At 37.2% G+C, this 27354-nt stretch overlaps 1 protein-coding gene across 1 annotated transcript; it reads left to right on the plus strand.

Annotated features, from left to right (window-relative positions):
* The first annotated feature begins 470 nt into the window (after positions 1-470).
* On the plus strand, positions 471-15197 carry LOC103426073 (protein transport protein SEC24 C-like). The gene is made up of 24 exons (XM_029095409.2): positions 471-1515; positions 2308-2538; positions 2918-2992; positions 3091-3189; positions 4380-4491; positions 4828-4955; positions 5389-5508; positions 7075-7155; positions 8280-8357; positions 8528-8620; positions 9812-9866; positions 10488-10564; positions 11320-11391; positions 11533-11616; positions 11858-11977; positions 12082-12150; positions 12478-12555; positions 12743-12881; positions 13202-13366; positions 13590-13738; positions 13815-13994; positions 14262-14350; positions 14481-14512; positions 14692-15197. The coding sequence occupies exons 1-24, from the start codon at positions 736-738 to the stop codon at positions 14799-14801; spliced, it is 3216 nt and encodes a 1071-aa protein (XP_028951242.2). The 5' UTR covers positions 471-735; the 3' UTR covers positions 14802-15197.
* The last annotated feature ends 12157 nt before the right edge of the window (positions 15198-27354 follow it).

A 27354-nucleotide genomic window follows, 5' to 3' on the forward strand; every position in this document is an offset into this window, starting at 1 on the left:
TCGCCCCTATGAAATAATTTGATTTTTACGTATAACACAACAATTTATCTAGTACCAATTAATATATTAGTATCATAATTTTGAAAAAAATTATTTGAAAATTTCACCCATCAATGGCCATGAACGTTAAATCAATTTGAAATTTTAATTCTTATGAAATTTAAAACTATCATTAATTAACCAAATTGCAAGAAAAATAAGTAAGAAAAAAGAATTAAAATAATAATAAAAGGAGAGTATAAGTGTATTCGTAAGTAGAGGGAGAATGATAGAATTTTGCTCACATTGGTTGCTACTTTTTTTGTGAGATCCACTGTTTTTTGGGGCTAAATATAGCTCGATTTTATGCTACTCAAGAAAAAAGTTACTAGCCCTACTAGTGGATTTAGCTTCATTTTCTGGCTTATTAAGGATGAAATTTCTTGCTAAGGTTGGAAATATTGTAGCCTCAAGTATGATAAAGCCCCATTGGATGCTCTAATAGAATTGGACTCGCAACAATATTCTGTTTCTAATAACAAAAAAACGAAAACCAAAGCCAAAATGAGTTTGAAACGTAAGCCGTAGTAGAGGCGCAGGGAAAACAAAACAGGCCGACTGAAAGCCGCTGAACTGCTCAACTCAAGCTCGGTCCAGAGATCTCTCCGTTTGGCTCTAATCGGCGGCGACAGTCGTATCGCTAAGACGGACTATCCAGATCGCGTTTCCTCTCCGTTTGGGATCGTGCCATCCGGAATGCAGCCCCGCCCTGATTCATTAGCCGATAATATGCAGAATATGAATCTTAATCGGCCGCCTTCCATGCCTAATTCTGCCCCTCCTAGACCATCCCCTTTCGGCCAACAGCCCCCTTTTCCTTCAACAGCCCCTCCTGCCGGTGCCGGGGCTCCTTCTGCACCACCTCCTTTTTCTCGGCCCGGCCCTCCCCCGGCTGCCTTTGCAAGACCCGCAGCACCAGCACCGCGATCGGGACCCCCGCAACCAACACTATCCCCAGTCACCACCCCAGTAAGACCCGCCGGGCCGCCGGTTGGCCAGCCTTCATCTTTCCCGTCTCGACCGCCTCCTGGGTCGTTTCCCCCTGTGGGCGGGGTAGCTCCTGCTTCTGGGCCACCACCAATTGGTCCAATTGGTCCGGCATCAGGTCCTCCCCCAGGTCTTCAGAGCATGCCGCCTACGACTGCACCGGGTAGAATGTTGAGTAATGGGCCACCAATGTTTGGTTACGGTGCTATGTCGGGTGGACCTCGTTTCCCTCCCAGTGGAAATGCACCTCAACCACCTGTTGGACATCCACCAGCAATGGCACCAGCACCAGCCGCGGGTCCACCACGAACCCCATCCATGCACTCCGTGCTGGGTGGTTCGGCAGTTAGTTCTCCACCAGGTCCTACTGTTCAGCAGCCACCACCATTGTCGGCAGCCCCGCCATTTTCAGCTCCACCTCAAAGCATGCGGCCACCAGCTTCAGGCTCTCCCTATGGCTCACAGACATGGCCAGTGCAACAAGGGCAGGTTAGGGACTTACATTGTTTTGAAATTCTTATGGTTATATCAAATTTCATATTACTTTTGAGTTAACTGATAAAATCCAGTGTGGAAACATACTATAAAGGCTAGTATATTTCATATCAAAAAAATGCCAACATGTACTGGCAATTATTATTTATTTTATGAGTAGTGTGATTGAAAGTTAAAACTTGTTTTCGTGCAAGAACAACATAAACCAATATAAGTTGACTGAAACTAGATAGATGTCTATCCGCCTTCAGTACACATGATATAAACTATCGCTTATTAGCTGGCCAAAGGAAAACGTGCCTTAGTGGCCTACAAGTGTGAGCTTATCAATGCACACTAGTTTGCACCACTGTGTGCACTATTCGTCGCAATCTTCCGCCCTCTATTTAAATGAATCACCATCTTTCTAGCGGATGCTTTCAAGTTTTTGTTGACAGCTTGTATAAAACAAAAGTATAATCACAATCCTCCTAAAATGATATTTTTTGAAATTCATTGTAAGCATCATATTAGATATTTCCTACATTGTTCTTTTAAAAATTTATGATTTTGTGTGTTCAAGCATGGTGTTGTAATATAAGTTATAACCTTGAATACTATTGTTTTCTTCTCTTTTGCTTTTCCTTTTATTTATTAGGAAATGCAATTAGCAATTTCTTTTCTTTCCACCAATGCTTATGCAAATGCGCTAGAATGTAGCATTCTGATAGAGGAAAAAAAGATGAATGCATGAATTCATTTCTTCTTACCTTGATTTGGCTTCTGAAATGTTCTGAACATCGTTAGGTGGCTCCACCTTTGCAATTTCCTGGTTCTGCTCAACCACCTAGAATGTTTGGAATGCCACCCCCACCACTACCAAATCAGTCCATGACTACCATCTCACCTGCTGGTCAAACTGGTACTCCTTTGGCTGGGTCATCCAAGATTGATCCCACTCAAATTCCTCGGCCTATACCAAGTTCATCGATGCTCATTCATGAAACTCGTCAGGGCAATCAGGCAAATCCACCTCCGGTATTTATTTATCCATAACTTGAAGAATTTTTGTTGATTACAGTATTTGCTTTAGCTGTATATCCTTATACTTTTTGACTTCTCTTACTCTCTCCTCTTTCTCTGTATGTAATTTCACTCCATTGTAATTGCACATATTAATGCTGCAAAGTATGTTTAAACGTGGTGAAAAACTGTCCTCTTTCTGTGTATGTAATTTCACTCTATTGTAATTGCCCATATCAATGCTGCAAAAATATGTGTAAACATGGTGAAAAACTGTCCTCTTTCTGTGTATGTAATTTCACTCCATTGTAATGCTGCAAAGTATGTTTAAGCATGGTGAAAAACTGGATATTGTCTATCATTTATTCTTCTGATTGCTCTTAATATTTTGAAGCCTGCTACAACTGATTATATTGTCAGAGACACTGGGAATTGCAGTCCACGTTACATGAGGTGCACCATCAATCAGGTTTGGGTTTAACTTTCATGAATTGACCGTTAGTTATGGTGTTTGTTCCCTTTTAATAAAAGTGTAGTAATGGTATTATGTTTTTGTCAATTTACCAGATACCATGCACTGCAGATCTTTTAACGACGTCAGGAATGCCATTAGCTTTGTTGGTTGAACCTTTTGCCCTTCCTCATCCAAATGAGGAACCAATCCAAGTACTTAATGATTCCTCTTTTCCTATTACAGTATTTATATGTATATAATATACTATTTTGATGCAAACTAGGCAATAAAGCAACATAAAGTGGTCAAGAACCACTGATAAGAGAGAAGAAAATGAAACCATAAAAGCCAAACAAAAAATGTCACTCCCAACTCCCAAGCAAAACTAAAGCACCGCACCTACTATTCTAGCCCACTATTTGTCAAAAAAAGTTATGTCTAAACTCTGGTCAGCTCTAGCCTATATAATCTTCAAATTCCTTGACTCCTCAATCCCACTCCGACGTAATCTTCATATACCCTTTATTTCTTTACATGAGACCACCATGAGCACAGTAAGAACGATACAACCTCACACAACTCTAGCCATTTTGCCCTTGAAAAACATCATATAGCTCTCTCATGGAAAAGAGAAGCTGGCCTAGGAACAACCCAGCTTAGATCAGCCTTCTTATACGGTTTGAACCAAAGACCCATTATGGCAGTTGGGGAAGGTGATCCACCAGTGCATAATTTTCTTGCACAAAATGCACCAACTAGGTGATAAAGAGCTGATTGGTTTCCTTTTGAACCATATCATTAGTTTCACCTTACCCTGAGCTACCAGCCTGGACAGAACCTTCACGTTAGAGGAAGCTCTGGATTTCCAAATCAGACCATGGCCAACTTTAGTTGTTTCTTCTAACAATGGGATAATTTATCAATCACTTTGTGAATCATGAATTCATTTCTGTTCTAAAAATACACAAATGCTTTATTAGAATAGAATTAGTAAGGTTCAATATCATTCTACGGAAATGAACATTAGTCCACCAATAAAACAAAAAAGAAAAAAGCTGTCCTGTCCTTCTAATTACTGTTGATTATGCAGAAAATGCACCTCCCTTATCTGCAATGGAGAGTGAAATTGAATATCCTGTACATATTGAGACCCACGAAGAAACCCAAAATACTCTTCTCACAATAGATCTGCCTCATCTCCCAAGTCACTTTGTAAATTCAAGTATTTCTTTTTACCTGAAAAAAAAAAAAAGAAGCTAATACACAAACCTTCCACAATTCTTTTTCCTCTACTAAAGGCACAATGTCTCTCTATAAATATAAATGACCAAAACCTTGAACAATTAAACAATCAGAATTTTCATCGAGCTATAAATTTTACTCCTGAATCGTTTTGTTTTAGGTTGTGGATTTCGGTGAAAGTGGTCCTGTTCGATGCTCTCGTTGCAAAGGCTACATAAATCCTTTCATGAAGTTCATTGACCAGGGCAGGAAATTCATCTGTAATCTTTGTGGTGAGGAAGATTTCTCTCAGTTTGGCATTGTGTATGAGACCTTTTCTTTCAGTTCATGTAGAAGGACAAATTTGGTGGTCTCAAAACTTGTTTAAAGCAGTGCTTTTGTTTCTTTTGCTTCTTCAAAGTGGTCCTGTTATTTGTTTTTCTTTTTTCATCTTTTCAAGTTTCTGGAATATTTTATTAGGCCATAAGCTAATAGTAATACCTTGTTGAGAGTATGTTTACCATTCCTATCTTGACGGTTTGTACTATGGTCTATGGATTAAGGTGTAATCTGCACGGTGTTTGTATGCAAAAGCAGTGACCCTACAGAGTATGCCATTTCTTGTGCAGGATTTACCGATGAGACTCCCCGTGACTACCACTGCAATCTTGGTCCAGATGGTAGACGCAGAGATGCTGATGAGAGGCCTGAGCTATGTAGAGGAACAGTTGAATTTGTTGCTTCAAAAGAATACATGGTTAGTTGATTGTAATATCTGCAGTATAACTTAAGTAAGATCACCATGTTTTGTTGCTGAGAAATACATCCTTTCCTTTCTATTTTAACAAAAGAATGCAAGACCTTCCTGGCATGGTTGGCACTTGCCAATAATGGTTGCGTATATTTCCAACACATTCATGGACTTTTTAAAGTCCATAAAAGCCACACTTTCACCCTCTCTCTCTCTTTCTCTCTCACTTTATTTTTCATTTTTATTCAGGTTTTTTTCATAACAGAAGTTTTTCTGTATTGGCTCGTTGACAGTATCACTATATTAAAATGTCTTTTGAACCCCAATTAGAAGAGTTTGTTCCCATTTTTATTTTGGTAAAGGATTTTAAACAACTGAATTAATTTTGCATAAGTGACTGAAGTTACAGTTCTTTAATTATTTGGCTTTTGTAACTCAGGTACGTGATCCCATGCCAGCTGTGTACTTCTTCCTCATTGATGTATCCATGAATGCCATTCAAACTGGTGCAACAGCTGCAGCTTGCAGTGCACTCAGTCAAGTTATTGCTGATCTTCCGGTGAGTTATTTTGTCTATAGGCATAATGTTCCTGCTTTACTATTCTTACAGCATGTGATTGTGCTGTGGCATTAATTTTTATTTTATTTTTTTTGAAAAATGGGGCGTACGCAGTGAAGTTCATTATATTTAAGTCTAAGCGGAGAAAGAGACGCATCAGAACAATATAAAGTTTTCTTAATTTTATGAGTGTCATATATTTATGAAATTTTAGACAGGATCCATGATGCCAAACCCGACATTTGTGAATAAGGCTGAATTGAGCAAATAGAACATTGATGAGTATGATGGAAAGCATGAATCCTTTCTAACTATAGAATGAGAAAACTTAAAACTTTTCCTGCCTATTTAGTCTCATTGTTAAGCTTGTGAGAAGGTTTGCAGCTTTGCAATTCTTGAACTTTAATGATTACAAATTTTCTTCCATTCTCTTCTGAAATTCTGAAAGGATAAGACTAAACATGTCTAATAAGATCGTGCAAGAGTTTATTATGAGCAGTGCATTTACGTATCTCATATCTGTTTTTGCTAGAAATTCCAAAGAGATATCCTCCCTAGTAGCTTTTGTTGTCCTTGAGTTTCGAATTATATTGTTTCGTTGTTTATTAAGTCACATTTTTTATTGATGGGCTGTGCACTAAATTGGCAAAAATTTTGGTTTACCTCAATAGCTATTTACTAATATGTTCCTAATATTGATGAGAATTCATGTGCCCAACCAATCTCATTAGACTATGGAAAAGGCAAAGGATATAATGGTGATGAGTAAATATTAGCTAGAGTTCATTTACTTATGTCCTCATTTGCATGCACATTTTCATTCTTAATGACCTCAGCCTTGTTTTTGTTGGGTTTTATGGCTCAAAATTAGGATGATGCAAAAAATTAGGTTTGTGTTACCTATTTGGTTTTGGTGTCCCATTTGGGTTTGGATTTTGACTTCGTAGTTGGTTTCCTTGGTGGAGAGATTTTGTTAATTACTTATTTGATTAGGATTTGGATTTACTTCCTATTAGGAATCTTATTGTAACCTAAGTCCTATGCACTATAAATAGGACCTTAGGGTTGGTGTATTTTGATGTGGCTCATTTGTGTGGCAATTTGGTGAGAGTCAATTTGTGAGTGTGTGAGTTAGAGAGCAATTTGGGAGAATCTTCTCCGTTTGTTTGAGTTCTCTACTTGTTTGGTTTAGGGTTTGTAATTTGTGGGATTTGGGTTGTGAGAGTTTAAACACTCTTTTGCAATCTCTGTTTGTTTAGTGAAATTCCTCGCCATGCTTTGCTCGTGGACGTAGGCTTTACGCCGAACCACGTAAATGTCTTGTGTTAGTTTGAGATTGTATGTTTTAGCTTTCACCTACGACGTTGATATTGGTACTTTGTTAGAATTTGCTTCCGTTTGCGCATAAAAGTACAACAGTTTTAACAAGCTATATGTATCTTTGTGTCTGCTGCATAGTTGCTCAGTTCATTTTCTCAAGGCCTGCATTCATTGGTCATACATTTATTGAAACAATATCAGTGAGAAATTTAGATGAGTCAGGGGTTGATGTATTTGTTATTGCAGGAAGGTCCTCGGACAATGGTGGGAATTGCAACATTTGACTCAACGATCCATTTTTACAATTTGAAACGTGCACTGCAGCAGGTCAATATAAGTTGTCTTTTTGTCGTTGTTTCTTTTAGTTATTCATTTATTATATATAGAATGAATTCTGATACATATGCAGTCTTGTGAAACCGAAAAATTATTTGCATAAAAATTAAAAATCTGCGTGCTTCTTACTTCTCTGTGTATGAAATTAAATGTGACTTTTGATGCCTTCATTTTCGACATGTTGCCTTTGTGACGAATAAATGACACTGTAATTTGGAATGTCCACTATACTATGCACTATAGGTGATACATGAAAATAGAAATTTATAGTTTTATACCACAGAGGTGCAGGACCTTGATGTTGGTTTTATGCTTTTAGACAGGTTGGGTTTTTGAACTTGTTGCATTCATGAGTAGACTATAGGAATTGACGGGGTTTTTCCAATGAATGAATTTGAATACTTTGGGGATGTATCTATTCTTTCTTTTTCGGTTGAGTGAATATTGTACTTAGTGCCAGTTTCATCTCAGAGTGCCTATATATATAGGTGAAAATATTAAAAGAACCAGCATGTGTATGAACTAGTAGATTTTTAATCAAAAGTGAACCACGCGTCAACAGAAGCACATACACTATCGACCAAAGATTTGGTAGGATGGAAGGTGCTCAAGGAGAAAATTGAAACATGGTCAAATTCTAAGGTAGAAAAATCAGAGTGAAAGAAGAGTGATGAGAAAACTATAGATTTTCTTGTGAGTAATACTCGGATGCTTTCTTTACAATAAATGATGTGTTGCTTTACACCTATCATATTCTGTGTAGTTGGAATTCTCTGTCTTAGAATCAATTTTCTTATGCCTAGAGAAAGTTGATGACAAGTTCTAGGTATACTGGTCATAGAGCTTGCCTTTTAAAGTTTCAGTGAGTAGATGAAAGGGTGGGACAATTTCTGCTAATATACTCAATCATCACTTTAATTTTTCCATTTCTGATTTGTAGCCAAATTGTTTTCCTTTTCTTCTTTTTCTAACCATCGGATTTTAATTGTTTGAATTAGATTCCTTTTGCTATAAGCTTTGGCTATATAACCATTAATTTTTATGGCCCTGATTTCTATTTTTGTCAAACAATTATTTTAAAAGGTTTCACACTGAGATCCAATATGTGTTTGTAGCCTTTGATGCTTATTGTTCCTGATGTGCAAGATGTTTACACTCCTCTGGAGACTGATGTAGTGGTCCAGCTTTCCGAGGTCAGCAGCTGTTATTTTTTTCCTTTCGTGAAATGTATTGAATAGTTGTGCAAAGTCTTTGAAGTGTTGATTTAACAACAATTAGCCATATGACATTTTGGCATCTTAATTATTAAATTTCTACACGCCTCTTATTAAATTTAGATTGTTTTGTTGTTGTGAATTCTTAGTGCCGCCAACATTTGGAGCAATTGTTGGAAAGTATTCCAACCATGTTTCAAAACAGTAAAACTGCTGAATCAGCCTTTGGTGCGGCAATCAAGGTATGTTGTATAGTGTGACACTGCTATATGTACTGAACTATTTATGGGGGTTGCGGTTTGCTACTCCATTTGAAAATACAGAACATCAGGTGCAAATGGATATGAATTCATGAAACATGCATTGAGTAGATGGTGCTGTACATAATATGCTTGATGTTGACACTATGAAGCTTTATACAACTACTATGAGTGGATTGAGTATGTCATTTTTGTTCATCTGGCTCTTAGGTTCTTTTGTCTGAACCTGAGTATAATGAGAAAGGAAAGAAGATATTTGATGCTTGTATAGTACTATAGTTGAATAACTTAAGGCAAAGAATATACTCATAAGAATTAATATGATGAGCCAAAAAATCCTGATAATTAATCTAAACTCATTCTTTTGCATGTAAAGTCTAAGAGATTTTTGGAATAATATTTAAAAGTAGTCGAAAATCCTATAGGTGTAGATGCTTCCATGACCTTGAAAGCTGACTGGATCAAAGTTTTGTTCTTGCCAAATACTGATCAACTTTCTCATTGTTCCTCATTTTGTGGTGAATATGCCAATCAATATGTTGTAATGCATGACAAGCTTTGAGGAGAGATGAATGGAGCTGGTGTCATATGTCCTTCTGACTGGTTTGGCTATCAATTGGCTTTACTTCCTGTCTAAACACCCTTCTTAGATTGATTTCAGTCAAAACGTAGTTTGGAGTCTTGACTGTTTGAATAATTGTCAAACCAACACGTGTAGTTAACCTGTTATTTGAGCTGTTAAACCTGTCATTAGTGTTAAAAATGACAACTCTCTTTTCTGCCGGTCATTGAACACTAGACCTAAAGGCATTAATCCGCCATGCTGCATTTATATTGGTGGTCAAACTCTCGGCTTTCTCTACTAGCTACCACTGTGTGAGTAAAATGCATCAAGCCTATAACATGGTTAATAATATTATTTGTATTTTGAGTTGTTTATGGAAGAATTGTATTATAACATAAATAGATCTAAATCTCTCCATGATTCTGAAATTATTGTATACGTAACACTTCAATGAACAGAATCAATAATCTCTGCTCATTTGTTGCTTTTGCGGCATAGTCTAGCAACAGAATCAATAATCTCTATGATTTGCACTATTTTTCTTTTTATACATATTGATGTTTAAATTTATCGCTTCATTATTCATTTTTGTTTTCTTCCTTGCCTAGGCTGCTTTCTTGGCAATTAAGAGTACTGGAGGGAAACTTTTGGTGTTTCAGTCAGGCAAGCTGTTATCCATTTATCTACTGATGGTGCATCCTCTATGTTTTCCTTTTCCTTTATAAACACTTTCACATATTATTGCAAGCAAAGAATGAAAAACAACGTGCTTGAGGCTGCATGGCTTCATAGCATAGACAAAACAAAGGACTGAGATCTGTTAAAGGATCTTAAGAGACAGTTGAGAATCGCATAAACATTAGTAGTTTCATAAGAGAAGTTTTGGAAAATGCATATTTGTTTAGTGTAGTTTCAGTCACTGTTATTGCCTTATTCTTATTTTATAAAGATAAACAACCTATCTAGTCAGGAATGAAAAAAGGAACCCAGAACAGATATTTTGTTGATGTTCCCAGTTATCATGTAAGATTTTTCGTTGGGATAATTTATTGATTTCATGTTATCAGTTTTCAGTCAACTTGAATTCCAGCTAAATGACTAAGAGATATTTTCACTTGTATCATTAATTTATCCTGGATACCTTTTATAGACATTTTTTTTGTGAAATCTGGTAAAGAATTTGTATGCATATTCATTTTCACATTTGGCATCTTCTTTTACTTTTACAGGACATACCTGGTTTATTGCCATCTCAGAGTATACTAATGTTTATGTTGTCTGCAGTGTTGGCATCAACTGGAATTGGAGCACTCTCTGCTAGAGAGGCCGAAGGAAGAGCAAATATATCCTCAGCTGAGAAGGTACGAATACCCTCTTTGTGTCATTGTATGCCGTTTGTGTGCTTTAGAGCTGTCGTCCTGTAATGCAGTTACTATTAAGAAAAAAGCTCATCACATCCTTGAGGTCACAAAAAAAAGAAATTATATAGGAATTGAAGTCATGGTTATGAAAAGCCCAATAGCCAAATGCCTACTACCTTATGAAAGTCCACGCTGGTCTTTTCTTTTAGGACACCGTTATCTCTTAAGTGAATTCTTGCTCCATTATCTCTCATTATGAAATACGTTACAATAATTTGAAAAGGAAAGTTGAAAGGAAAGTTAATTCATAATTCTGTATCTAAAAAGATGAGAAACACAATAAACGATTATTTACAAAAATTATTTTTGTAATTCATGTTGGCATATTAAAATAGGAAGCCCTCATGTGCAACTTTTGCCTTAGGTCTCACCTTCTTTTGATATTGTTCCCGCTTATATGATCTTGCTTTTTTATTACATATATTCCGTTAATAGGAATAAGAACTTATCTCAAATTTTTGAACCCTCTTGAAGATTTGGCAAACTAGGTGGCCATGTAGATGGACTTAGGATAATTATTACAAAAGAAATTGACATCAGGCCTTTGTGTACTGTGCTAGAGTTGATTTGCATATGCTAGGTGTCCATATCTATCATCCATTGAATCATACTATCTGATGAGCAGTCGGTTCATTGGATTGTCTTGGTAGGCTTGGTATTATGTTTTTATTTGTTTAACTTTAAATGCATTCCAGGAGGCCCATAAATTACTCCAACCAGCTGACAAAACTTTAAAGACAATGGCAATTGAGTTTGCTGAATATCAAGTAAGCCTTTTACAAATTTCTTTCCCTCTAATGATCAGTTAACATATTTATGTGATTTCTATACTGACTGAGATTATTAGTGGTAATTAACAAGTTGAGCATAATTTATTGTACACTTTTTTTTTCCATGAAATGTTCCAGGTTTGTGTTGACTTGTTTATCACTACTCAGTCATACATAGACATTGCTTCTATCTCTGTTATCCCAAGAACAACCGGAGGGCAGGTACTAATGAACATTCTTCTATCACTTCACATACATCTGCCGTCAAATTTCTACCTGTTATGATCTTTGTTGAGGATTTTCTCTTATGACTTTTCTATTTTTTTTCATCTTTTTGTTATTTCTTAATTTACATATCCACCATTTATAATAAATTCATGATATCAGATTTGAGAAGCATCTACCACTTGTAACTATAGATAATTTATGCATAGACATCTAACCATATTGGTTATCGTTCCAGCTTTACTATTACTACCCCTTCTCAGCTGTCTCTGATCCTGCAAAGCTCTACAACGATCTTAGATGGAATGTCACAAGGCCTCAAGGTTTTGAGGCGGTGATGCGTGTAAGATGCAGCCAGGTAAGTTTCATTGAACACCTCTTTCTCTTGTATTAGCTGATGATTGGTTATCGTTCTTTCAATTGATTATTCTTGTAGGATAAGTTTATGTTCATCATTTTCAGGGTATTCAAGTTCAAGAGTACCATGGAAGCTTTTGCAAACGTATTCCTACGGATGTTGACCTACCCGGGGTCTGTACATATTCTATGAAATCCCTTATTACCAACACATCAGACTATTTTTTCTGACTTATCATATATCTTCCATGGAAGTAAAAATCCCCCCAACCCCTGGTTGTGTTGACCGACAATGACAGTAAATAAAGATTTTGGTATATGAAAGAAAATTAGTCTTGCTGCTTAATCATAGCTCCTTTGTCTGTTTTCAGTTTTCTGGTTTCGTTCTCCTCAGTCTCTCTACATCTCCTTTTCCTTTTTTTTTTTATTATGCCTTGAAAAGAGTGACAGTGGCTCTTATATTTTTTGTTGAAATCATGACCAATCCTTTCTATCATGCAGATTGACTGTGACAAAACTATTATGGTGACCTTAAAACATGATGATAAATTACAGGATGGCTCAGAATGTGGTTTCCAGGTAAATTTTAATTTTTCTGCTCCCTTACCAAATGCAGTAGTGGTGAATAATATATTGAGCTGTTTCTTGAATCTTTACAGCTTAAGTTATGACGCCACCTATCTCTGCAACTGAATGTTTCATTGTTTAGTCATTTATATATTTATATACTTCATTATAAATTAATTTTAATATTTTCATTATCCAGTGTGCCGTTTTATACACAACTGTGTATGGCCAACGGAGAATTCGAGTTGCAACTTTATCTCTGCCATGCACTAGTATGCTAAGTAATCTGTTCCGTGCTGCTGATTTGGACACTCAATTTGCATGTTTCATGAGGCAAGGTATTCAATTATATGTTGTTCTTCTTTGTTGCTTTCTTTTCTTTATGCTCATTTTCCCAATTGTAATTATAGATTTCTCAATTAAACGCAGGCGCTTAAATTTGTGAATTTTATTATGAAAACAGTCTTTAACTTCTCTCTTTCATTATTCACATCTGGTAATTTGAAATGCAGATGTATAATTCTCTTTCTTCTCATTCCTTTTCACTTGCTGCATCCTGCCAATATATTGTCCATCAGGATTGCAGTTTGTTAGTACATTCTTTCTAATTGAATTTCGATGAATTCTGACAATAAGGCCTTTTTAAAATTGTGTATAGCGGCAAATGAAATTCCTTCAAGTCACCTCTTGCATGTACGGGAACAAGTGACAAATCTGTGCATTAGTAGTCTGCTTTCATATCGTAAATTTTGTGCTACTGTATCATCTTCTGGACAGCTTATTTTACCGGAGGCACTGAAGCTCCTGCCTCTATACACCCTTGGTATATTATTTTCTGCTTATTTATTAATTACTAGCTAATATGAATTTGTTCTGTTGCTTAAATATATCTAAAATGAATTATAATAATGTAATTTGCCTTTATACACCCTTGGTATGATAAAATGTTATAAAAATGCCTCTTCCATTGGAATATATCACACAGAATCATCACTCAGCTTCTTAGAGATTTTGTACATATATTGATAAATAAGTTCCTTTTTCAGCATTAATCAAAAGTGTGGGGCTACGAACTGATGGAAAAATAGATGAGCGATCCTTCTGGATCAACCATGTTTCTTCCCTTTCGGTTCCTTTGGCTGTTCCACTAGTGTACCCGAGAATGATGGCTATTCATGACCTTGAATCCAAAAGGGTGTGTCATTTAACTTCTTGTTCAACTCTTTGTGATATGCGTTTTATATTCACTGGTAGCTTTCATTAATGTACAGGAGGGAGATGATTCTCTAATACCTCCGGTGATTCCGCTTTCTAGCGAACACGTGCGTAACGAGGGAATTTATCTTCTCGAGAATGGTGACGACTGTTTAATATATATTGGGAATTTGGTGGATTCTGGAATTTTGCAACAACTGTTTGGAATCACCTCTGCTGATGAACTTCCCACACAGGTAGCCTTATCATTTACCCTTTTGGTTTCTTATTTTCTGCCTGACTTAATTTTAAATTATAATTCTGAACTTTTTCTCTTGGGACCTGTTTCGGTTCACTAGAACGAGAGGGCTGGGTGCTTAATTCATTTTCTTTATGAGCCTTAATTCATTGTTGATCAATTTTTATTCTTTTTATAACTTAAATTGTATGGCATTTGATCTTTTGAGATTTTGATATTTGAGGGTGCATGAGTTGAATTCTTTCTCTTCGACTCTTTCTCGCAGTTTGTGCTACAGCAGTATGATAATCCATTATCAAAGAAGCTGAATGATGCGGTAAATGAAATACGGCGCCAGAGATGTTCCTACCTTCGGTAAGACTGATATTGTTTTTCGTTAGTGATTCCTTGTTCGTAAGGAAGAAATAAATTGCAGCATTTGAATTCAGTTTTTGATGTTTTCGTCCAAAGAAATGATTCCTAATTCATCTCTTTCTTTGTGCAGCTTAAAATTATGTAAGAAAGGAGATCCATCAGGTGAGTGTCTTAGACTTCTACTAGGATATAATATTACATATATAACTGAATTTAGTATTTAAGTAACGCTTCAGAAATCAGATGTAGAGAACTAAGGTTAAACTTGTTTTTGAAAAAGAACCCGGCCGGATATCTGAATACTTGGTTTTGATTGAGTACTGAATTATCTTTCCTCACAGGAACATTGTTTTTCTCATATATGGTCGAAGACCAGAGTCCGAATGGCCCCTCCTACGTTGAATTTCTGGTGCATGTCCATCGGCAAATACAGATAAAAATGGCATCATAACTGCTTACGCTTCTTTGGTTTAAATTATAAGTTTTGAGCAACTTCTTGATAGAGTACCCATGGATTCAACAGATAGAAGATAAATTAGATGCTTGCTATACACATGTACTCGGGGATCATCCCGCAACGTATGTAATGTATGCTTGAAGAGCAAGCAGAGCCGAGTTTTGTTATGATAGGTTTGTTAAAATTGCAGCTGACAATCCATAGTAGACACTACTGCCAATAAATACAGAGTATTGCGAAGCGTATTACTGTATTTAAGTCGCCCTAACTCAATTCTTTTCTCTTCTCCTTCGATATCTCCCTTTTCAATTTATTGGTGTACTGTGAGAATAAACTTTGTAAGTTACGGTGGGAGAAAGAAAAATGTATAAACAGGTTGGTTCTACAAAATGTTTGAGCTTCTTCTTGTTTGGTTGGTGTTTTTTTGAACAAAGCTTCTAGTTTTGTGGTTGAACTGGTTACTATATTTATAAAATAAAATTAGTATGTGCAGTTTCGAAGATTTTAACTCGAAAAATTTCGAAAGTTAAAATCTAAAATCTATAAGTGAGTGCACGCGAGTAGACCGGTAAAAAAAGAAATAATTGAATAAGAAGTCTATAGGTAAATAAAACCGAAAAAAAAAAAAAAACAACCATAAGACACTCCAACCTCGATAACTAGAGGTAGAGATGTGTTGGCCATCACCAAAATGATGACGAAGCTATAGGTACTAAATTAAAGATGTGAATGAATTTGAATTAAAAAGCTCAGTTTTATTAAGTACTGAAATTATCTTGCAAAATCCCACTTCAATCTTCTCACTTGGGGACGCATTAGGGTTCAACCCTATTATTATCACATCATGTTGAGGGCATTGCAGTAGTGCTTGCAACAATCACCACAAAATAGAATGTGATGTGCATTGTATAATCTACAGTCTGATTATGCATTATTATTACAAGTAGATAAAAGGCAGAAGTTTGATCACCCTGCGAGGTAGGAGGAATGCACTATTGCCAAGCCCACTCGTCCACAAACACCGCCTTGGTCTCACAAGGTCCTGATGAGGTAAAAAACAAAATGTGAGTGGATCATAATCATTTATCTAGTTACAAAATTCAACATAGATTGAAAACTGCATAGTAGTATCTATTACAATATATAGTTTAGAAAAAAATAGCACAATCAGTTCCAAATAAGAAATCATACCTATAGAACACCAGTAAATACTAGCATCTACTAGTACAAGCACAATCATGTACACAGACATCTATATAGTTATTCACACCTTTAGAAATCACTTTTAGCTTATCATGCTTTGCCTAAGATGCCTTGATTGATATTTCACCTTCAAATGTGCTAGCATTAGAACCCTTCCTCTACTTCTTCACAATTGTATGGTAATTTCTCATACTGACCAATCAACAATTACAACATAACCGCCTACTCACGAAGCTACCTTCCAACAACTACTAACAAACTAACCGAATCAGCTAATAATCTGCCATCTTGACCGTCCATTTGCATATTGCGATGATGCCACTTGGCATCCTAACAATCCCCCCGCTTGAAAGCCCACTTATTACAATGAAGCAACAGAAAACAAAAGAAACTGTTTACTGGTATGAAAAATAAATGAAGGTTAACACTATCACATACTAGCTACTTCTGGAAACTTAGTCTTCAAACCTTGATAGAGCTCCCAAGTAGCATCCTCCTTAGCATGATGTTGCCATTGCACCAACACTTATGTAGCAGCAGCATGACCCTTTTTAACTAGTCTGCGGTCCAAAATAGCAACTGGAACCTCTCTTGTAAAACCCCTGAATCCGTGATAACTGGCAAAGGCATAGTTGGTTGAATTTGAATACCCAAATGTTTATTTAAACAAGAGACATGGAAAACTGGATGCAGTTTACATGTCTCTGGAAGCTTCAACTTATAAGCTACTAGTCCTACTTTTGCCAAAACTTCAAATGGACCATAAAATCGAGGTTGGAGCTTGTGGAAAGAATGTGAAGCCAAGGACATATACTGATAAAGAACTAACCTCAAATAAACCCAATGTCCTACTTCAAAAGTTCCTTCTTTCCTTTTCTTATCATATTGGACTTTCATTCGACACTGAGCAACTTCCAAGTTTGATTTCAATAAAGATAACATCTTGGTTCTTTCCTGCAAACGCTGGTCCACAAATTCTACCTTGGTTGTACCAGGTTCATAAGAAGAGACAATTTGGAGGTGGTTGACCACACACTATCTCATATGGTGTAAGTTTAGTGGCAGTATGATAACTTGTATTATAGCTCCATTCAGCCCATGGCAGCCATAAACCCCATTTCTTAGGTTGCAAGCTAAAAAAACACTTAAGATAGGTTTCCAAACATCGATTCAAGACTTCAATTTGCCCTTCTGTTTGTGGGTGATGACCAGAACTGTAGCGTAAGGTGGATCCTTGTAATGCAAAGAACTCCTTCCAAAACTTGCTCAAAAATAGGATCCCTATCATTGACAATGGAGTTTGGCATTCCATGTAGCTTGAAAATATTGTCAACAAAGAGTTGAGCAATCATAGAAGCTGTAAAAGGATGGGATAATGCCAAGAAATGTGCATACTTCGGATAGTCGATCCACAACCACCCAAATAACAGTTTTGCCCTTGTATGGAGGAAGTCCAACAATGAAATCCATTGATATATGAATCCAAACCTGAGAAGGAATAGGTAAAGGCTGCAGATAACCAGAGGGAGAAAGTATCTCATACTTGTGTTGCTGACAAATTGTGCAAGAAGCTACCATATCTTTAATGTCCTTTTTCATACCTTCCGAGTAGAAAGATTTGGAAATTCTTTTATAAGTTTTCAAGAATCCCTCATGTCCAGCAGTTGGGGAAGCATGATGCTCCTTAAATACTTTTGCTCTCCAAGAACTGAGTGGACTAAGAACAATTCAACCCTTTTACTTCAAAAACCCATTGTCAACCTGAAATCTGAGATTTCCAATGGGTGCTAACTCAGATGAAGTTGCCATCACCTTCTAAGTCTTCTCTATAATCCAAGTATTTTTTTCAATGTTTCTCCTAGGATCAACAATCCAAGTTGAATAAGGATATGATATGGCTAAACACTCCACTGTACTACAATCCTGAATTAATGAGAGATCAGTCACTAATGGACTTCGAGACAAGGCATCAGCAGCTTGATTTTCACACCCTTGTTTGTATTGAATTTCATAATCGAATTCCATGAGCATAGTCACCCATTTCTGTTGGAAAGAGGTATGAGCTCTTCCTTGAAAAAAATATTTCAAACTGTGATGATCAGTTTGAATTATGAAATGATTACCCACCAGATAAGAATGATATTTTTGAATTGCATGAATGATAGCTAGCATCTCTCTTTCATAGGTTGAGAGAGCTTGATTCCGGACACAAAGCCTTGCTTGTAAAAGCAATAGGCTTGCCACCTTGTTGCAATACTGCACCTATTCCTTGCCCAGAAGCATCATTTTCAATAATGAAATGCTTGCTAAAATCAGGTAAAGCCAAAACTTGTGGAAACAATATAGCCTCTTTAAGAGTATGAAATGCCCTTGTAGTTTCATCATTCCATTTAAAACTATCCTTCTTGGTTAAAGTAGTCAATGGACCAATGATCTTGCCAAATTGAGGAATAAACTTTCTGTAATGCCCAGTTAAACCCAAAAATTCTCTTAGAGCTTTAATAGAATTGGGAATAGGCCACTTAGCAATAGACTCTAGTTTGGTAGGATCTGCAGCTACACCTTCCTTGGACACAATGTGATACTCCACCTTATCTCTACCAAATGCACATTTGGATTTCTTGACAAATAAAATGTGACTTTGCAGAATTTCAAACACTAATCTCAAGTGATGCAAATGAGATTCCCAAGTGGAACTATACACCAATACATCATCAAAAAAAGACTAATATGAACTTTCTGAGATAGGGTTCAAAGACTTCATTCATCAAACATTGGAATGTAGCAGGTGCATTAGTTAAACCAAATGACATTACCAAAATTCATAGTGACCATCATGTGTTCTAAAAGTTGTTTTCTCCAAATCATTAGGATGCATCCTTATTTGATGGTAACCAACCCTTAAATCCAACTTAGAAAAGTAACGAGCACTAAACAGTTCATCCAAAAGTTCATCAATAAGAGGAAATGGGAATTTATCCTTTATAGTGATCCAATTAAGACCGTTATAGTCCATACACATCCTCCAAGTTCCCTCTTTCTTTCTTACTAAAATGATAGGAGATGAATAAGGGCTATTACTAACTTGTATAAAACCTGCTTGTAACAATTCTTGGACACATTTTTCAATTTCAGTTTTTTGCACAGGGCCATATCTATAAGGTTTACTATTTGGAGGTTTGCTGCCCTCCATTAAGGGAATTTTGTGATCATGAATTCTACTTGGAGGTAAGGTGCTAGGGGTTGAAAACAGTACCTCAAATTCCTCCAATAGTGCATGCAATTCCAGCTGTTGCAGCTTAGTGAGGTGCTGAGATTGTTGATCTCCCTTAGTGTTTTGATCCACTATAAGGTGTTCCACAATATGCAATTAGGAGATTTCAATATCCATATTGTAAAGAAATATCCCAACTGTACTTTTTTGTAGCAGAAGTTTCTGCATTTGCAAGGCTGATATGTTTTCAATTTGAGTGAGAGAAGACCCTGGAGTGGTGATGCAAAATATCCAAGACCTCTTTGAGAACTGCATATAGAGATTACCAAAATCCCATAGAATTGGACCAAGTGTTTGAAGCCATTAAACTCCAAACACTACCTCACAGCCACCAAGAGGTATTGCATAAAGATTTGTAGTGCAGCTAAATTCTTGAATCTTTACGATAGTCAAAGCCAAGGTACCTTTTGTAGCCACTCTCCCACCATTTGCAATTTTTTGAAAGTGTGTCCAGTATCCACGTGCCCTCTTAATCTTTTGACTAAGCCAATATCAGCAAAATTTTGAGAACTGCCTGAATTGATGAGAATTGTAACCGGACAGTTTTTTATGAAACCAGAAACTCTCATGGTATTGATTATAGGGGGTTCAGGAGAACCAAATAGAGCATACGCAGTAATTTCTGGCTCCTCCATTTCCCACTTCTGTTTCTGTAATTTCAAGATCTTGAACATCGATAACAACAGCTTCTTCTCACATGACACGCCCGACCCTGATATTCATCGAATACAAGGGTAGGCACGTGCTGACCGACACCCGAAGGTGACGAAGCGATATTAGGATGCATGAGAACTAAGAACAATTAACCAACATAAATAAAACTTGTAAATTTAATTATAATGAAGATGCAATTGTGGAACGTGCTCAGAGCAAACAACTAGTCCGAGACACTAAAAAGGAATAATATAAAATTGAATAAACAAAGAGATGTGTCCTACATGGAGAGGACTTGAAGATGCCGATCCTGAGGGGGCTCAAAACAAAACATGAGTGGACCAAGTTGATATATAAGTAATACTAAAATAGTTAATCTTTAACGTACTAACCCTCAGGTTTAGAAAACTCATTGTAAAATATGTAATAGGTTTTCCAAAAACCCTAGCATGCCATTAAACTTTTCATAAAATATATATCATATATAATGTGTTTAGTAGTAGTAGTAGTACAAGGTATATATATATATATCTTCATTCACCCGAAGGTACTACATCTCTCGATCGAAGCCAATATAAATATCTTCTAGCAGAAGCTATCTACAAATGCCTAGCTGAAGCTAATATAAGTATCTTCTGGCCGAAGTCATCTACAAATGCCCGTCCGAAGCCAAAATAATTATCTTCCACCCGTAGGCACCAACCAAATGCCCAGTTGAAGCCGTATCTTGTACCTCTCGGCTGAAGCCACCAACCTACGTCCTGCCAAAGCCAATATAAATATCTTCCCGCCGAAGCCACCAATCTATGCCCGGCTGAAGCCAATATAAATGTATCATTCGCCCGTAGGCAGTATTAATCGCCCGTAGGCAGGACCATTCGCTCGTAAGTAGTAACATACGCCTGTAGAAAGGACATTCGCCCTTAGGCAGATCATTTGAATAGCCACTAAGTAAGTACATAAAAATATTAACATAATAATTCTAATATATATATATATATATATATATATATATCTATATATATATATATATATATATATATATATCTAAATCGGAATTCAATAGCTAAAACGTCATATCGTAAAACCACATTCACAAGTATGCATATAGTCATCAATCATTTATACCACAAGGAACGTAAAGTCGATAAAACATTCATAAAGCATGAAACCAATTTACTCATAAACGTTTCATAAAACATAACTAATAAATCATACTTTTCATGTATGCATTTCTAATAGTAAAATCATGTATTTTAGAAAGGGGTCCACTCACCTTACAACGTTGGCAAAGAGCTGTGCAAATAAGGGTGGACGGAAATGCCACAAACAATTGCACCTCAGCACATAAAGGTACCGATTAATAAAACTATACTAAAACAGTAGGATTTCAAGAAACAAATGTCATAAATGGATTCAGGAACTCAAAAAACATAATAGGGGACCTCAGGTAGCCCCACGCGCCGCCACGGGGTGGTGGCTCTGATTGCCACGCGCCATTTTAAGTCACCGGAAAGTTCACCAGAAAAGTCACTGGTGCCGTCGTGGACAGTGGTGGAGCACAGTACCTCCGGTGGAGGCACGTGTGCTCCACACGCTAGCCAGGACAGACGCCCACGTGTATGCCTATGTGCTGGCCAGGTCTCTGGGATTCGACTGGGTTTGGGTCCGATCCGGGTCGAGTTTGGTTCCATTTCGGTTGGGCATAGGTTCTCTGAGTTGGGCCTCAAGGTTGGGCCTGAGGTACTTGGGTCTAGGCTTAGAGTATTAGGCCAAGTTCCAAGGCCCAAAGGCCGGGGTTTTAGGTTTCTGGGTTATTAGAACTGGGCTTGGGTTCAATGGGCTTGGGCCTAGCTTAATAGGCCAGGTTCCATGGCCCAACGAGTTGGACCATCTCAAGTATGTGGATCAAGTTTGGCTCAATTCCAGGCCAAGTTGGCCGATCTCGCCGGAGAAGAAGGCCGAAGCATTCCTAGCTCTGATCAACTTCAAAATTCGACCAATACAAGTCATGCAATACATGGATTTAAAGCTATAGAGGAGGGGAAGATGACTATACCAAAATTTGGTCCAACTGTGGCCAGAGTTGGTTGGAAAACTGCTTGGAAGGTGACGGTTCCAGTCGAAATTTGGGAAGGTTTCCTCCGAGTAGTTTTCTGCATCTAGCAAGTGAAGACAATGTAAAACTTACCTCCATTTAACCCTAAAACTCAAACCAAAGGTTTCAAAGGGCCTACCTATGTCGAGGATAAAAGAAACTTGTTGGATTTTAACGAGAAAAGGAAAGAACAGTGGTCTCCGCCACTGTGGTTTATTACGAGACTGTCCTGGGTTCGAGATCTTGCCTGGAAGATCCCAGGGCGGTAGTGGTTTGTGGTGTCGTCGTTGTTGTGGTCGTTTTGGGGTGTTTGTGGCTCGGAGAGGAGATGTGAGTGAAAATATAGACTTGCGAAAGAGAGAGATGAGAGAGAGGTCAGAGAAAGAGAGAGAGCTGTGAGGTTTTGCAAAGAGGGACACAGGGAGAAAGAGAAGAGAAGAGAGAGTGGGCCGGGGAACCAAAAAGGAAAGTGGGCCCCACCAGACACACCAAATAAGATCCAAAAACAACCCAATTCAAAATATCTTAAACCCAAAGTGAAAATTACAAAAATACCCTTCCATTTCGTAAATTTCGGGACGGGTCGTCATAATCTACCTCGTTAAGAAAATTTCATCTCGAAATTTGAAATAATGTACTATACATAAATACTCGAAGATAGAAAAGAATATATGTATAAAGAAGAAATCAAGTCAGAGTGTTTGCATTAGAGAGTATGCCACACCGTCTTGAGCAGGTTGCCAAATCCCCTTTCATGCCTCCAAGCTCCTACTTTCTTCCCCTTTAGCAATATAGTAGAAACATACTTTAAAAATATATGAAGTCGTAATATATAATAATGTAAGATTAAAAGTATGTATGTATAATACGATAATGTCAAAATAGATATGTACTAATACAGAGGTCGAAAAACTCGCACTGAACTTAAAACTGAAAGTGGAAAAGATTCAATTGAGCATTTGTAACATCAGAAATAAAAATAGATTATTATATTAAGGTAAGTTAAAATACTTGTACTGAAAATTAAAATCGAAAATGAAAGTGGGCCTCGCCCAAGCATTTGAAATGTCACATACTCCGAGAATAGATGTGTGTTTTTGGGTCAAGCCCCAACTATAACTAAACAGTACCAACTATCGTGGAGACGTCTACCTATCCACTTGCTTGACAAACCCAATGAATAAGCTATTTATATCACAGTCGGCCGCTCGCGATATCGACAACACATTGTTGTCTCGATAAGCAAGTAGTAACTTCCTAAGGGTGCAAACACACAATTTTTCAAACCATAAAATCAAACATCCTAAAACCAATTCGTAAAACTCCACTGTCCAACCAATGCTGCTAAAGGAATCTATCAAACCAAGTCTCAAATAGTGCCATACACAAATTGAAAATAAAAACTATCATCGTAATTACTTCAAAAGAGATTGGTGCAAATTCTAATAATTTAGAACCATAAATCAAAAGAACACAACACGTCTTCCAAGATCTCGGTAGTCCATTCAAGACTGTCTAACAGTCTACAAATAAAAACAATGCAATACAGGGTAACCTACTTAGTACTCAAGTCCTTCAAGGAAACTTCACAAAACTTAGAAGTGAAACGCGCATCACGATGAGGTACAAAGGTGAAGATACACCGAGAGCCAGAGCAATGTGATTCACAATGCCTAAGCAAGCTGATTCATTGAAAATTTCTATTGGATTTAGTATACAGCTATACCGAGAAGGCTAAATGAACACTCACAAATTGAAGGATCAAAACAAATCCATCAAAGCTAGGAAACAAGATAACCAGAATGAATACGTAGCTTAGATGCAAGAATACATGTAAGTACCCAACTTGATTTTGTGGTGGTGAGTCGAGATGGTTGAGTGTGGACTCAACTCTGTGGTAGTCTAAAGTAATCTGATGGATAGGAACTCAAACTTTTTCCCCATTCCAATTTTCACAACAACTTGTTACAACAATAAACTCAGGGATATTTAAACACCAGTGGTAATGATTCGCTCGATAAGATGTCAAAGGGTGATTGAGTGACTAATGGTTTTAGCGAAAACTTTCGGATCTGAGTGGTTTTCTAGAACAGTCTGTCTACTTTAGGAATGATACAAAGGAAATGATATGCTGTGTCGTATGGTAAGTACGAATCCAAGGTTGACAAGAATGCTTTCTAGGACCAGGAGGTGTATTTGGGATTATGGTCGTAATTGATGTCAATCAAAACGTCAGTTAAACAAAGTCTAGGATGAAGAATTCTACCAAGTGGTCAAAAGTATAGTCCTTACAGACTAGTAAATAATACGACGAGTCGGTTGATCAACAAATATCAAAATGTCATCATAGTCTCCACATGTACAAGGTGGTTTGTACTGGAAATCTATGGTGACATTCACCCATTTCCATTTGTATCCTTAGTAGGTCCCCGACAACCCAAGAAGACAGCCATGGGAATTTCTTCCCATCTCCGAACAGGAATGTAAAGAAATTGAGATAAGCCCAATGGCTTCCATCTCACCATTTCCATTTCAAACTCCACCATTTCTATGTGAAACACACTACAACCTCTTTGGCAAAAAAGGATGTAACATTTCTCGTTATAGAGAAAACATCACCAGATTTTACAGCAAGGAATATCGTTATCAGCTCTAGGTCAAAGATAGGATGGTTCACATCATGCGGTTCCAATCATCAAGAGGCACACGTGTGACTCGATTCTGTTGCATCAACGTGCAGCCAAACATTTAACAATACACCACCACATAATTTGAAAAGTGTAAGAACTACGATCAAATGAGACAATACCCAGTCGTCAGAAACTTTATTCACCGTCAGCATCGCACTAAAGTTGACTGGTTTCTTAGCAAAAAAGGAAGTAGGTCTAAGCCCAAAGAATAGTTAAAAACTACTGATAGGATTTGACAAGACCAAAGACGTTTTGTATTTCATAACATCTTGTGAGGTTTTCAATTTCTGACGGTCGTAACCCTTTTTGGAAATTGATGAGAATAATGTCTGCTACCAAAAAATCTCTCAAGAACAGTGCCTACTCTAAACAAAAACAACGTTCGAAAAATTTGACGTACAACTGACTGCCAGTGTTTAGTGAACTTGACCTCATGGTTGGAGTAAACAAAAAGGTTATTGATAGAACAATCGCCGAGAATAGTTCTAAGGATCCACACGAATTTCCTCAGCGGGAACAAGTCCGAGGACATTGATTCGATCTCACCAAGCTACCACTTCCTAAACTTCGTAACAACTAGCGTTTACTCGCTTTCTCCAACAAGAACTTCGAGTGTTTCAATTAATTTCCATAAAGATATGACTCTGCCTGCCATTCTAGGGAACGTATGTTGCAGAGTGACATCACCGATTCAGGTCTTCCAAATTCAAATCACTTAGATTTTTCCGTTTCACCACATTCCTGTGTAGATACTACTATGCCCATAATTCCTAAGGACACATGTTGCAGAGTAGCACCACTGTTTCGGATATCTAGTTGGTCTTCACCAACCTATACCATATAGATTTTTCTGTTTCCCTACACTCTTATGTAGATCTAACTCTGCCCGCAATTCCTAGGGAACACATGTTGCAAAGTGGCATTGCCATCTTGGATCTCCAGCTGGTCTTAACCAAACTTCCCCTTACTGGGATTTCTAATTCACATCTCTTCAATGTAAAACCGACTCTGCCCGTAATTCCTAAGGGACGCATGTTGCAGAGTATCGGTCTGATGTCGAAAGTTGTCCAACAATCCATTACTTCACCGCTGAGGCACAATCCCGACACGAAATTTCTTATTTTTCAATAAGATATGACTATTCATGCAGAATGAGGGTTGTATAACCATGTCGAATGACAACAAATTCGGAAGTCGTGACATCCAAATGATGTCATGACCGACACACTACTACAGTAATAGAAGATCCTAAGTATGCTCTAAACAAACGACGCTCTGATACCAAATTGACTTGCCTGACCCTAATATTCACCAAACACCAGGGTAGGCACATGCTGGCCGACACCTGAAGGTGATGAAGCCATACTAGGATGCATGAGAACTAAGAACAATTAACAAACATAAATAAAACTTCTAAATTTAATTATAATGAATACACAATTGTGGAACGTGTTCAGAGCATACAACTAGTCTGAGACACTAAAAAGGAATAATATAAAATTAAATGAACAAAGAGATGGGTCTTACATCGAGAGGAATCAAAGTTGCCGATGTGGGAGTACCTTGACCCCGAGATTGTATGCCTCGAATCTAAGTCCTGAGTGGGTGCAAAACAAAACATGAGTGGACTAAGTTGATATAAAAGTAATACTAAAACAGTTAATCTTTAACGTACTAACTCCCAAATTTAGAAAACTCATTGTATAATATGTAATAGGTTTTCCAAAAACCCTAGCATGCCATAACCTTTCATAAAACATATATCGTATATAATGTGTTTAGTAGTAGTACTACAGGGTATATATATAAACAAATATCTTCATTCGCCCGAAGGCACTACATCTCCCGATTGAAGCCAATATAAATATCTTCTGGTCGAAGCCATCTACAAATGCCTGATCGAAGCCAATATAAAAATCTTCCACCCGTAAGAACCAACAAAACGCTTGGCCGAAGCCATATCTTATATCTCTCGGCTGAAGCCACCATCCTACACCTGGCTGAAGCCACCAATCTACGCTTGGGCAAAGCCAATATAAATGTATCATTCGCCCGTAAGCAGTATCATTCGCCAGTAGGCAGTATCAATCGCCCGTAGGAAGGACCATACGCTCGTAGGTAGTAAAATACGCTCGTATGCATGACATTCGCTCGTAGGTAGATCATTTGAATAGCCACTAAGTAAGTACATAAAAGCATTAACATAACATTTCTAATATATATATATATATATCTAAATCGAAGTTCAATAGCTAAAACATCATATCGTAAAACCACGTTCACAAGTATGTATATAGTTATCAATCATATATACCACAAGGAACGTAAAGTTGATAAAACATGATAATTCGTAAAGCATGAAACCAATTTACTCATAAATGTTTCATAAAACGTAACCAATAAATCATGCTTTTCATGTATGCATTTCTAATAGTAAAATCATGCATTTTAGAAGGGGTTTACTCACCTTACACCGTTGGCGAAGAGCCGTGCAAACAAGGGTGGAGGAAAACGCCACAAACAATTGCACCTAAGTACATATAGGTACCAATTAATACAACTATACTAAAACAGTTGAATTTCAAAAACGGATGTCATAAACGGATTCAGGACGTCGAAAAACATAAG

Source organism: Malus domestica, chromosome 16, assembly GCF_042453785.1.
Source record: "Malus domestica chromosome 16, GDT2T_hap1".
In the NCBI taxonomy this organism is placed as follows: Eukaryota; Viridiplantae; Streptophyta; class Magnoliopsida; order Rosales; family Rosaceae; genus Malus; species Malus domestica.